Consider the following 12,638-nt stretch of genomic DNA (forward strand, 5'->3'; position numbering starts at 1 on the left):
CCTGCTCCCTCAGGAGTTCTGAAGTCATTTTGCTAAGTCAGTACTTCCAAACCAACATGGGCTTAAGGGAGCAGCAACTCCTTTCCCTGCATTCAGCTGATGATAACTATGATGTTTATGCTGCTTTTTTTTGGTGTATTTAACCTTTCCATGTGTAAGTTTACAAGAACCACACAGCAATACCAGTGCTCTCTAACCTAGTGTAAAAAAATAATTGAACCAAGTATTACAGTAAGAGCTTTTCCAACTGCTAAGCAGTCCTTTTATTGCAAAATACAGTACAAAAGTCTCTGGTCTCAGAAAACTTGGCCACCCATGAAACCAGAAGCTGCTCCACTTGAAGCTAGCCACTGCACTGCTGGAGTTAAGTGTTTTGTGTTAGCTGCTGCATCACAAGGGCACAGAGACTCACCAACTGCAAGTACTCATCAGCACCATCTGCCAAGCATTTGTCTACTTCCTGCAAACAGAATGGAGACAGTACAACTCTTAAAATGGTGGTGCTCGCAACAGTGGTCTCTTAGGTTACAATGGAGAACAAGATGAAGTTTGCCAGCTACTTAATTGGCAATGACTACTGCAGCAGTGACACATCCCACACCCATCACACCAAAAGGGAAAATGACTTCTACAGACACAACAGTTCATACAGAGAAGGGGGACACCATTTGCTCTTCAACTGACTGCATGAGCTATCACTATAGATTACCAACACTACCCAGCCTTTCTTCAGAGAATTTAGCTAAACGACCAAAACTTGTCTTCATGGTCAACATTTACCAAGTTCATTAATAAATTTGAAAAGGCTGTAAAAAAATTGGGAGCTGTAAAATGCAAGTTTTAAGTGCTGACTTAATCTCATCTTAATTTTCCCTCCCATGTTATATATATATTAAAAAAGCACACACAAAACCTGAGCAACCACAAACCTCTTGCTTGAGTTCCATTAGAACAATCTAATGTGGCTAATAATTCTCTTCAGTGGATTTCAATTTCTTCTTGTGAAATATCTCAGGACAAAAATTTAGGTTCTACCAAGAAGCATTCAGAACCAAAAAAACAACCATTTTGTACTTGGGAGAGAGAGCATGTACCCAGAAATTGATAAAATGGAGATCACTGGGGTGGGTTTTTTCCAACTCAACTACAGACTTACTGCAAGCTTCTCGACTATAACGGATTTCTGCTTGTCGCTGTAATCTTCACTCTCAACAACAGCATCATGCAGCTGGTTCACAAGCTGAGCAACAGCATATCCTTCATTTATGAGATTCTGTGTCAGGGAAAGAGGAAAATGGAAATAATTTAGGAGCAGAAACACCACAAAGTGGAAAACCAATTGGAAAACTTCTGCCTGTACTAGAAGTTACCCTGGAACTTTGATAAGTCAGTAGTTTGTGTAAGGTCCAACACCCCGCCTGAGAGTGACCTGCACGAGCACCCAGGAAAGACTGCAAGAGCATGGCAGGAATATAGCCATCATTTTGCCCAAACATTCTTCCAGGTTCTGACAGCTTACATCTCAGGGATTTCATGAGCTAGAGACACATTAAGCATTTAACAACCTCCACTGAACCTGTCCAATCTTATTCTAAAATTAGGAGAGCTTAGGATCCACAGCATCATGTGGCAGTTTCACAGCCACCACATTTTAAAGTGCTACCTCCTTTGATTTATTTTCTTCAACTGGCACTTGGTAGCCTCAGAAAGGCGGAGCTCTGGGTCTGTAAGGCCAAAACTTTTAATAAGATGGAAAACACAGCAAGTAAATAGAGCACCCCCACACCTTTTTTTTTTTTGTGTTATTAATCAGTGATGCCCAGTTACAAACCCAGCAAATATTGAAGCCACGAAGCCATTTAGGCAGGGAGAAGATTATAAATAGAAAAAGAGTTGGTGTAATCTTATTTTTCTGTACAGCAGAACATCCACCTATGCTTCACATACTGTGGACAAATTGTATCAACTGCATATTGAGCACTAACACTTGAAACAAAACCCTGCCATGAAACACCTACTCTAGAAACTGGAGACCAGTTCCAAACTACTACAGCAGCTCTAAGGATTTAGAAAATCTACATTATCATCTCTTAAGATCAACACATAATCAGGCATCATGGCAGGTAAATGTGAAGGTGTAACAAATCTGCACAAATCCTTGCACAATCAGTTCTAAGGTCAGCTGCGAGTTTACAGGACAATAAATCCGTATGCAAAACCAGAGGTCCTGCCAAAATTATCCAGTGAGGCCCATCCAAGTAAAAAGTGGGAGGCTGACTAATACTGGCTTTTTCCTTACAGATGTGGAACACTTTACTGGAAATGAGTCTGACAGAGAGGAGCACGTCATAATGTCAGAGACAACAACTTGATGTAAAATCCAGTTCAAGAGTGTCTAGGCCTCCTTTAAATTCATGAAATTAGGAATTTCCCGTTCTTCCAAAAGTAAGAATCTTTTCTGTATGAAAACAGTAGCTTGGACTTTCTCCAGCAAGATGTGTTTTAAGTCACTACAGTTTGTAAGACAAATTTAATCACTAATGTATGGTTAAGAGTGACAAGAAATACTTTAAAATTGAAGACTTATTACAGCATTATTCTGATACTTCCCATCTGACACAGCTTCCATGTAATGAAGAAGGTGACTAGTCCAGTCTACTGAAAACACAGCTCTAAAGGCCTGAGCCAAGTGTCTCACTAGAAATTCTTACTCTAATTCCAACCAACAGCTCCACATGTCATCACTTAACTCAAGGGAAAGCCAGAATCACACTGGAAGAAAATCCTGCAGCTTTGACAGCTCTTCCTCAGAAGGGGAAGATCAGAGGACCAACTGGTAAAAGACATGTTTCCTAAAATGTGCATCCTAACTGACCTGGGGCCAAGTGTTCTTCGGCTGCAGCCCAGCAACAAAGGATTTGCAGGGAAGCTTACAAAAATATCCAGGCTAGACCACTGAAAGGACTCTACCTTTGCTAGCGTTTCCAGCTTCTCAAATGAACCACTCCCACAGACAGACAGCAGTTCATCAATTGTTTCTTTAGGGATGACCTGTAACAAGAAGTTACATTTCTTAATTTCCACTTTGTAAACTTCAAATGGGGGTTGATGGTTACAGTAACAGATAAAACTGTTTATGAAGGAGGCCATTTTATCATTGAATTCCACCCAACCACTTTCAAGCAAGTAATTAAGACAGACAAGCTAGATTTTGAGAGCAAGAAGCAGACTGCAATATTTGTCCTACCTGAAATAAAAACTGTATGACAGTGATCTGTCAAAAGTCATCTTCGTAAATCCAAAATCCAACACACAATTGCTTATTCAGGACACTAAGTGGAGGACCTGCTTCACCAATTAGATCAGCCAGTGCTTTCTGCACCATTCTACACCTAAGCATTTTCACTGGGAACATGAAGTTGAAAGCAAGCTGCTACTGAATGTCATTCCCTTGTGGTGTTTCCAAACTGTACTTTGCACTGATCTGTATTTATACACACACACACACATACAGTTCTAGTGGATGGTGTATTGGTACCATACTGCAATACTAATGGGTACAACCCAAATTTTTAATTAAACTTTGACCAGAGGTAGATAAGGGAGCATGTAGATTTACTAGACAAATGCTTTCCAGGGTAATTGCAGGAAAAACTATAAAGCATAGCTTACCCCAGCAATTTCAGTGACTATTTTCTCTGTGATCTCTTTCCCACCCATTAGGCGAGTGGCACTTTGAAGAAAAGTAATTGCTTTCCTTAAGTCCCCCTCTGACACCTTAACAAGGTATGACACTGCCTGAAAAACAACGTCAGAAAATGCCAAGTTATACATTCACTGCTGATTGAAGTTCAGTACTTTTTCTAAGCACATTGATTTTAAAACCTCAAGTAGTGCCCAAAGCAGACTGGCACAGATGGGCACAATGTGCAAGTTACAAAGCAGCCTCTCTACTGACATTAATGTGTGCTGGCAATTTCAGAACAAAGCATGATTTAATGCAAGCATACACAGCACAGAACAAAAAGCCCTACAGTTGTGCATAAAATTGCTCAGGTTTTAGGAAGACTCTTACATTTCATTCCATCTATGGAAGGACAATAACATGTAACCGAGTTAATATATTACATTTAATACAATTGAGCAGTCTGGAAAAGTACACTGACTTACTGCCTTTCATTGCAATGGAATCACACACTGGATTAAGGAATAAAATTACATGGCAACCATGAAGTTACCTCACTACTAATCTTCACATGTTCCTTCTCAGCAACGTCCAATAGCCTCTGCTGTTGGATTTTGTCCGACAAAGGCTTGAAGCGGAATTTGGAGCATCGAGATGTTAAAGGTTCAATTATTCTAAAGGAAGGAAGGTGTTTGGTTATGAACACATGGGTCAAGTTCATACAAAGCTATCAAGTCAGAAAAGGACAACAAAGCCTCAAAACTGCAACAGTTAAGAGGAAAAAAATAAGTTGAAATGAGAACACTGTCTTCAGTCTTGTATCACATAGCTACATCTGTGTTAAATGAAAACGGTGAAAGCCAGGTATCAGCCCCTCCAGGGTGAGGGGGTAGGGGAAGAGACTTTGGAACAGATAGGGCAGCAAGTCCACACTGACAACAGATTCCACACGTACCTGCTGATGTAGTTACAAATAAGGCAGAAACGTGTTGTCTTAGATTCTTTTTCCATTGTGCGTCTTAAGGCTGCCTGGGCTGCTGAAGTCATCGAGTCTGCTTCATCCAGTATCACAATTTTAAAAGGAGGACACATTTTACCGCTGAAAAATAGGAAAGCTGTTATCCACAAGACACGCAGCGTGCAGTCCAAGTGAAGAAAAGAACTTCACTACAAACAGTAAGCAGCATTTTACTTAAGTGTTTATACCCAACAAACTGAACGTATGCAGAGGTTCAATCTTTTCTGAGTACTTTTACATAAAGCACTAATGTGTAATAAAGGAGTGGGGGACATGGCTGAGGTCCATACAACAATGGACACTTGAATACTACAAAGTCCTCTAAAATTCACACTCTTGCTTTACGTTTCTTCTTTCAACAACTCATGCAGCTCTTCTTATTACAGGCTTCCTGATTCCTTGAACCTCAAAGAACTCTGCCACAGATTAATTTCAGTACAGAAGACCATTTCTTGTCAGATGGTCCTGGCATGCAGTTTCTTCCTGCTACTTTCCACAATCTGTTTTTTTTTTCCACACACACAGCTTCACCTACACAGGGTTTCTCATCACCATAATCTTGTTAGAGTCTTATAAACTAGCACCCATCTGGTAGGAGATGTTGCAAATTAGAGGTACCAGAGAAATAACCTCCACCACAATTTACCCAAAGAAGCTTTTCTTTGTGTGGTACTCAGACAATGCTTGCAAAAGCAACAACACATCACCAAATCCAGAAGGCTTGATCCATTGGGATTTTCCCTGTCTGTCTCTGTAACAGAATTAGTAAAAGCTCCTCTCAGGTATTCAAGTTATCAACTGTGGATGACCCAGTACCTGATTTTCAATGTGAAATTACATGAAGCCAAAGCTTAGCCAAAGCACTGTTCATGTTGCAAACTTCTGTGCAGTGCTGATCCATCATTTAGATTAGAATTCTCAAATTGATCTAAATAAAAACAATCAGATGCTTTGTCCCAAGCAAGATGGGTTCGATCCAGCACTTACTCTGAGCGGCTTCCAGATGCAGTTAGCTGAGCAAAAGCCTTCACTTTTTCCCTAATCACTTGTATTCCACGCTCATCAGAAGCATTTAATTCAAGGACTCTTTGCCGGAATAATTCAGGCCTGCAAAATTTTTTATGAACAACGCATTAGTTGCTAACTCTTGTTCCATTACAAAGTCTATCAACAACCCTTCTGGCCCTTTTGAATGGCAGGTTGTGTTTGTGCCAGCATTCCCAAACAACAGATTTGGTTAAAAGACAGCTGAGATCATTAAGCACTAGGTAAGAATTTCCATTAGCTATTTTCACAATTGCCTCCCAGACTGCAGAAAACAATGAAGTGTAAAATTACATCAGTTATCCAGGAAGAGGGGGGAAAAAAAAAAAAGAGTAGGAAGTTGGCTTCCTACATTCAGAGCACTGTAATATATGCATTTCTACTTATAGGCTGTGAGCAGTGTGGAAAAACAAGTGAAATGCCGAGATACAGTCACTGGCAGCACTCTGCCAGTGCAAAACTACTAGAAAGAAATATCTAGAAAGTATGATACAGGCAGTATTTAGCAGCAGTACTACACAGCAGTGCCTCTGATTAAGAAAAAAACATAATTAAAAAAAATAGATGAATACAGTGGGTTTTAAGTTCTGGGAATTCAAATGGACACACAACAAGGCTGTCTTCCTGCTATTAAACCAGAAATGGTTTAACATGAGCCAAAAATTGAAGATGACAATAAAGATTGGGGAAGGAAGGTATTAAAGTCAACTTTAGATTTGATCATAACATCAGACAACTTTCTCATCTATTTTTTGCTTGTGGGACACTGAATTCACTACCGAAAAACTCCCAAGTGTTACAAGTGAGTTGGTGAACGCACACATAGTCTGACTCCCAATATTACTTCCATAACAGAAAGGCTACAATTCAGACATTTTATGAAATACTTTGAGATCCATGTGTAACTAATAACCATTAAAACTTACAAAGTTCAGTAAGGAATACACAAGCCATTTCTATTCATACTCTTAGCTATAGGGCTACATGGCTGCTAGTCTCAAGTGTTAAAGTCTATATTGGTAACAAAATCAACAACTTGTGACAGGACAAATGAGAAAAATCTCATGTCAGAGCTGAATCAGAATGTGAAGATGTTCCTGATAAAGACACAGAAGCTAAGCAAGAACAAGCAAGGACCAGAAGACACTCTGCCACATGATTAGAAGGTGTGATAGTTGATTACACCAAAGCAACTCGATTCCTGCTTACCCATAGAGTTCTCTAGCAGCTGCTAAAATAGTAGAAGTTTTTCCAGTTCCAGGTGGGCCATAGAACAACAGATTGGGAAGCTGAAACAACAAGGCACCTTTATAAAGAAAAGCAAACAAACAAAACAAACCTGAAACAGGAAAACCTAGTGAAAATCAGAGCACCTACAGGAGCATAAATTATCTACTCCCGGAAAATAATACCAAGTCTTTCACTTCTAAGTCATTGCACAAAGTGCTGGAAAAAAAGGACAAACGCTGTTTATAACTCAGCATGAAGAGAATCCTCACACAGTGGAATCCTCACACTGTGTTGGAATCACATGTTCTATCAAAACTGGTACTTCAGTTAGTATTTTATTTTTATATAGCCCCTACAGGTCATGTCTGAGATCACTAAAGCCTACAGAACTTACATTATGACTGCAGTGACATTTATCCAAGGATGCCTTCAAACAGCCTGGACAATTCTTGCAGTGCAGCTGTGACAACATCTGTCACAGGTTAATTATTCCTTACTTTCTCAGCTCCCCAGATAGCCTTTTCAAGCTGTGCTGAGAATTCTCTGCTGCCATTAACTCTACTGCAATAAATCCAAGGCAGCCTGCAAATGCCTGCACTATATTGCAGTGAGTGCACTGCAGACATTGCCTAACACTAATCAAATTGATGCTGGCAAGGGCTGACTGGAATCCACAGCGCTGGCAAAGGAGACCAGTGGCATTTCTTAAGAAGACTGGGTTAACTGATCTTTCAAATAACTTAATTAATAACCTCATCATGAACAACAAGAATGCATTAAAGAAATATGCTGACACAGGAAGATCATAGCAGGACAGAAAAGACTGCAGCAATAATTATTGGTTGATGCTTAGCAGCACAAAGCAAAAAATCCCACAATTTGAGAATATAACTAAATATGTGCCAGATGCCCAGGATTCATCAGCTGGAATAAAATTATTTGTTTTGTCTGACAGTCAAGGAAACAGCATAAGGCTGTGTAACACAGTAGTCCTAGAATGTATACTTCCAATACTGATGGAAAATTACTAACAGGGGGCTAACAAGACTATCTGGAAAGCTACACAGTTCAAGTCATCCTTCGTCAAGGAATCCAGACTGGGTGAAGTGACTGAAGCAGTGGCCCCCTCTGATCAATATCAAAAAGACAAACATCTCAATATGATTTATTTCCAGCCCTTAATACATGGGTGTTTTTTAAAGTCAACTAAATTTAGATTAGAGAATTTTATGCTGAATATAGCAAGCACTGCAGACAGAATGGGAACAGCAAACACGAAGTAATCCAGAGAGCAGAGGAAAATAGAGGAGTACAAAATCCATAATCAGAAAATGGAAAAGAGACCAGTTTGGTAACAAGCATCCCATTTTAACAACTAAGATAAGACACAGAGAACAGATTCATCTATGTGTTTCAGTCAACTCACAGTAAATAAATCCACTTCCAGTTTTGCCTGCTCTTTCTGCCAATCGTCACTTGCTTGTTTCCCTAATTACTAGAAAGTAAACAGCACCCAGTGCTTGTAAGTTTTTTCAAGTTTAATTAGACCACAACATTATTATTCCTCTGTATCTTATAGGAAAGCTCCAAGGAGAGGAAATACTTATTGAATGACAGCTGAAAATTCACCAACCATGGTAGCTTAGCACACTCCAAGGGCAGACATTTTCATGGAGATTCATAATTTCATGCCTCTGTGCTAATTCACACTCTACAAGTTCTCAAAATTAGCATTAATAAAGGTTAAAAATTTTAACAAGAATCTGTTTCCTAATTCCATTAAACCCACATTTACTACTGTTTCTGTTTCAACCTCATTTATCCTTGTTTCTCACTGAAGTTCTCACCAGGGTTCACACTACTTTTTCACCATGCAGAGCCTTTATGTAACTGTGGCAGTATTTTTAAACAGACTGCAATCTGATCTGGTTACCCATCTTCCATGCTTGCTAGGGGTAAGCAGGATACCTGCAGGAATCACCCTGCTTACAGGAAAGTTACCACACAGTGCAAAGCCCAACTCCTTTCCTAGATGCTTCAGTACAAGTAAAGATGTAAACTGCAATTATAATCCTACACTGAACTCTCTTTTCAGTCACTGAGACACCATCAGGTAAGCAAAAATTAAAGGCTACTATGACACTTGTCAGTTTCTCTGCAAAAACACAACAAATCAACAGTCCTACAGAGAGAAACTGACCTCTCCAGTTTAAAACCACATGGACTCTGGTCTCTCCAGTTTATAACAAGATAGATGCTTGCTATTACAAATGGAGACATATCAAGGACTTTAAAGCCCTGCTCCATTTAGTCCCAAACCAAGGCCCACAAATACAGGCCAATCAACAAAGGACTGGATCCCCATTTTCAACACTAAGGTTTAAATAAAGCACATTACGCAAACCTACAGCATTGTCACAGCTGTTTCTTTGATCTTGTCAGATCTCCAAATTGCCAGCCACCTCAAATTACACTTTTGCCTTTTTGACAGAATGAGTTCTTTCAAGAACTAACAAAAAAGTCCAAGTTTCAAAAGTGTCAAATATTTTCAAGTACTTGCATGACTTTGTTCTCAAATGCCTTGCTGAGTTTAGGTAGCTATGGCAAAAAGCAGAATTTATAATTTATCTTTTCAGCTCAGGAGGCAGACAGTCAACATAAGTGTACTAGGCTCATAATCCAAACAACACTGCTGATCCAGAAGCTGTAGGGCTTTAAATAGCTGTTGCTCAAAATAGAACTTCACAACCCATCACCTAAGCGCTGTTACACGATTGATATGTCCAGACAGAAGAGGTGGCAACACCTCATTTCTCCTTAGCTGTTAATAGCTCCTTACTAATAACCCCAACTGTACAAACATTATAATATAGTAACAGCACTGCTCTTGAAACCCAGATTTCTACTAGTACAGCATTATATGCAAGGTCACATAACAACAACATTCTCCAAGTAACTGGAATTTGGAGGCATGACCTAAAGACAGAAATTATACAAGTCTTTCCAACTTCTGTCATACCAGCTTCATTCTGGCTCCCTATGGCTCAAATGAAAAAGGTACTTCTGCTCTTGCAAATTTAAATTAGTATTTTCAGATAGAAATAGATTCATATTAGTCAAAACCAGAACTGCAGAGCAAATTGTCTGAAGAGAAAATTTTCAAACACCAAAGACTAGCTGTGCATTCCATGCATGAAAGCGCACTACCAGTGAAAGAATTCTTACATAAAACTTTGAAAGGTCCAAATTGTTTCTTTTGGCTATTGGTGAGCAGACAGCCATAGGACAAATGTCACTTTCAGAACATCCTTATCATTCACTTTGGGTGGCATTATGAAAACAGAAACAGCTTTCAGAGCACAAGAATGACCTTTCCAGGTGAAATGTGGGGCAAAAAAGTTTCAGTATGTATGAAAGCAGAAATGGTCCAGATTTGCAAAAACTTTCATCCACCTCTTGGCTACCTACTTCTCTCCCTAGTCCCTTCATCTCCCTATCACTTGGTTCATTCATACTGAATATTTACTATATTTTTTATCCAAAAGCAAACGCAAGTGTAAACAAAAGCAGCTGAAAATGCTCTGCTCATCCATTTTTTATTCTTAGGTCACAGTGCAATTCACATAAGTCACATTTTAAAGCTGAAGAGGCTTACACGGAAACTTTAACCCAAAAAATTTGAGGATCACAATCTAAGCAGGAGACCTGACACCTATAACTTAAACCTCCCTGATTAGTCAGTATTATATCTGTTTTAAAGCTTAGCAGTTTCACAGAAGCACTGATAGATCATGAGAACTGTTTAGGAACTACTGGCAATCCAAACTTTTTTTGTGAAAGAAAAATTTCCCCCCTCCTCTTCAAAGGAATACCAAAAGCAGTAGCTGAATAGTAGTGTGGAAATAACAAAAGCCTTTCCAGATTTGAAATTACTAACAAGAAGTTTACCAGTTGAGCTCTTCCTGAAAAATTCCAGCTGCATCACAGAGCTGACAATTTTACAATGTTTAGAGAGCTGGAAACATCACAAGTTTTATGCATATATCACAACCTACTATGAGGAAGCCACTTAGTTTGTTCATCAAGTACCACTATATAAGTAATCATTGTTGAGTTAGAAGCAAGAAGTTTTCACTACCACTGGCTAAAGTTTCTGCTTAAATTGATTTGACAGATGTTATCATTACACTCACATCAGCACCTTCCAAGGACTTTTTCAGCACAGCAACAACTTCATCCTGGAAAGCAACTTCATCCACGTTTTTGGGGCGGCTAGATAAAAATACATTAAACACAATTTCATTTGTTAGCTACAAAATTTCACAAGAAAAATGAAACTGAGAAAAACGTTTCCTTTTCTGATACACCAGGTACTGAAGAACTGCAGGGAATTTTTCTAATTGAAGTAAAAAACCATAGCAGGAAATCTTATGCCTCTGGTCTGTATTATTGATCTAATTTCTCAGGAAGTTGTTTGTTTCTATTGTAAACACCTGCCTGAGCTGTTTCTAGAAGCAGAACTATACCGCAGACTGCAACTTCGTGAGCATATAAAGGCTTTCCAAAAATGAAGCATTTCATGCACTTCTGCATGAAGGCACAGTGCTGAAGCTGCACCACTTGACATGGGTAATGGAAGCATATCCTGCTAACACCTACACAGAGTTCTGACAGTAGTTCAGAGCGCAGGTTTTCCCTCCACAACACAAAGAGTTAGACCCGTGCTCCCTACAGCTGCGACCTCCTTTGCTACACACCAATCCCCTCTTCCACAGATCTCCTCCACAGCCAAATCCCCCCAGAGACCAGCCACTGCCGCCCCGGTCAGCGACCCCACTACCCCTTACTATTTTTCCACCCAGGGGATGGGTTTGAGCCTCTTGCTCTCCCCGCTGCTCCCAGCTGAGCCTGCCGGGCCCTTCTCTTTGGCAGCAGGAGGCTTGGTGCTGATGGAAGACGGGCCTTTGAGGAAGGCCTGCATGGCTCCGGCTCGGCTGGGCTAAGACGGCCGTCTTCACCTCCCGCCTCAGCCCAGCCGTTAAGCCGAGCACGGCCCGCAAACAGGCGCGACACCCAAACCACCCCCACTACACTCCAGGCCCCGCCAGCCCTTCCCGCCAAACCGCCACAGGCCGCGAGAGAGGCCGCTTCCGCCTGCCGGAAGCCAATCACAGCGCTCAGCCTCTCCACAGGGGCGGGAGCTTGACGGGACGCCTTGGGGCCAGCGACCGTCGACAGCTCTGCGCATGCTTCGGAGCCTGAGCTAATGGGCGGGGAGCGGGGGGCGCCCCCTCCGGCCGGGAGGTGGCGGTAGCTGAGGGTGTGGTGGCGGCACCTCCCCTTAGGGTGGCCTCTGTGGGTGCCGAGTGGCTGGAGCCCGCTCTTCGCCCTTGCTTCCGAATGCCCCTTCCCCAACAAGTGGACAAATAGTTTAAAAAAGAAAAAAACAACCACAGAAAAAAAAAAAAAAAAGCTCTGTACAAATAAAAGCAGCGCCTAAGGCAAGCGGAGGAGGGGTCTCTCCTGTCAGGAGGCGGGGGCCCTTGCTGTCCCGGCGCAGGGGCGCTTCCCCTTCGCCTGAGGTGTGTATTGGGGGGTCTCTGAAAGTGACATCCATGAAAGCCGGAGCCTCTCCCAGGCTTGCCCTGTTCCAGCTGCCTG

At 41.1% G+C, this 12,638-nt stretch overlaps 1 protein-coding gene across 1 annotated transcript; it reads right to left on the reverse strand.

Moving 5' to 3' along the window:
- Positions 1-249: 249 nt before the first annotated feature.
- RFC4 (replication factor C subunit 4) lies at positions 250-12,108 on the reverse strand. Its single transcript, XM_054166453.1, has 10 exons — positions 11,825-12,108; positions 11,171-11,249; positions 6,957-7,036; positions 5,691-5,810; positions 4,641-4,784; positions 4,239-4,359; positions 3,673-3,798; positions 2,971-3,051; positions 1,157-1,273; positions 250-460 (listed from the first exon to the last, which is right to left on the reverse strand). Exons 1-10 carry the CDS (start codon positions 11,956-11,958, stop codon positions 365-367), a joined length of 1,098 nt encoding a protein of 365 aa, XP_054022428.1. The 5' UTR covers positions 11,959-12,108; the 3' UTR covers positions 250-364.
- Positions 12,109-12,638: the final 530 nt, after the last annotated feature.

Source organism: Dryobates pubescens, chromosome 13 (assembly GCF_014839835.1).
Source record: "Dryobates pubescens isolate bDryPub1 chromosome 13, bDryPub1.pri, whole genome shotgun sequence".
NCBI classification, from domain to species: domain Eukaryota; kingdom Metazoa; phylum Chordata; class Aves; order Piciformes; family Picidae; genus Dryobates; species Dryobates pubescens.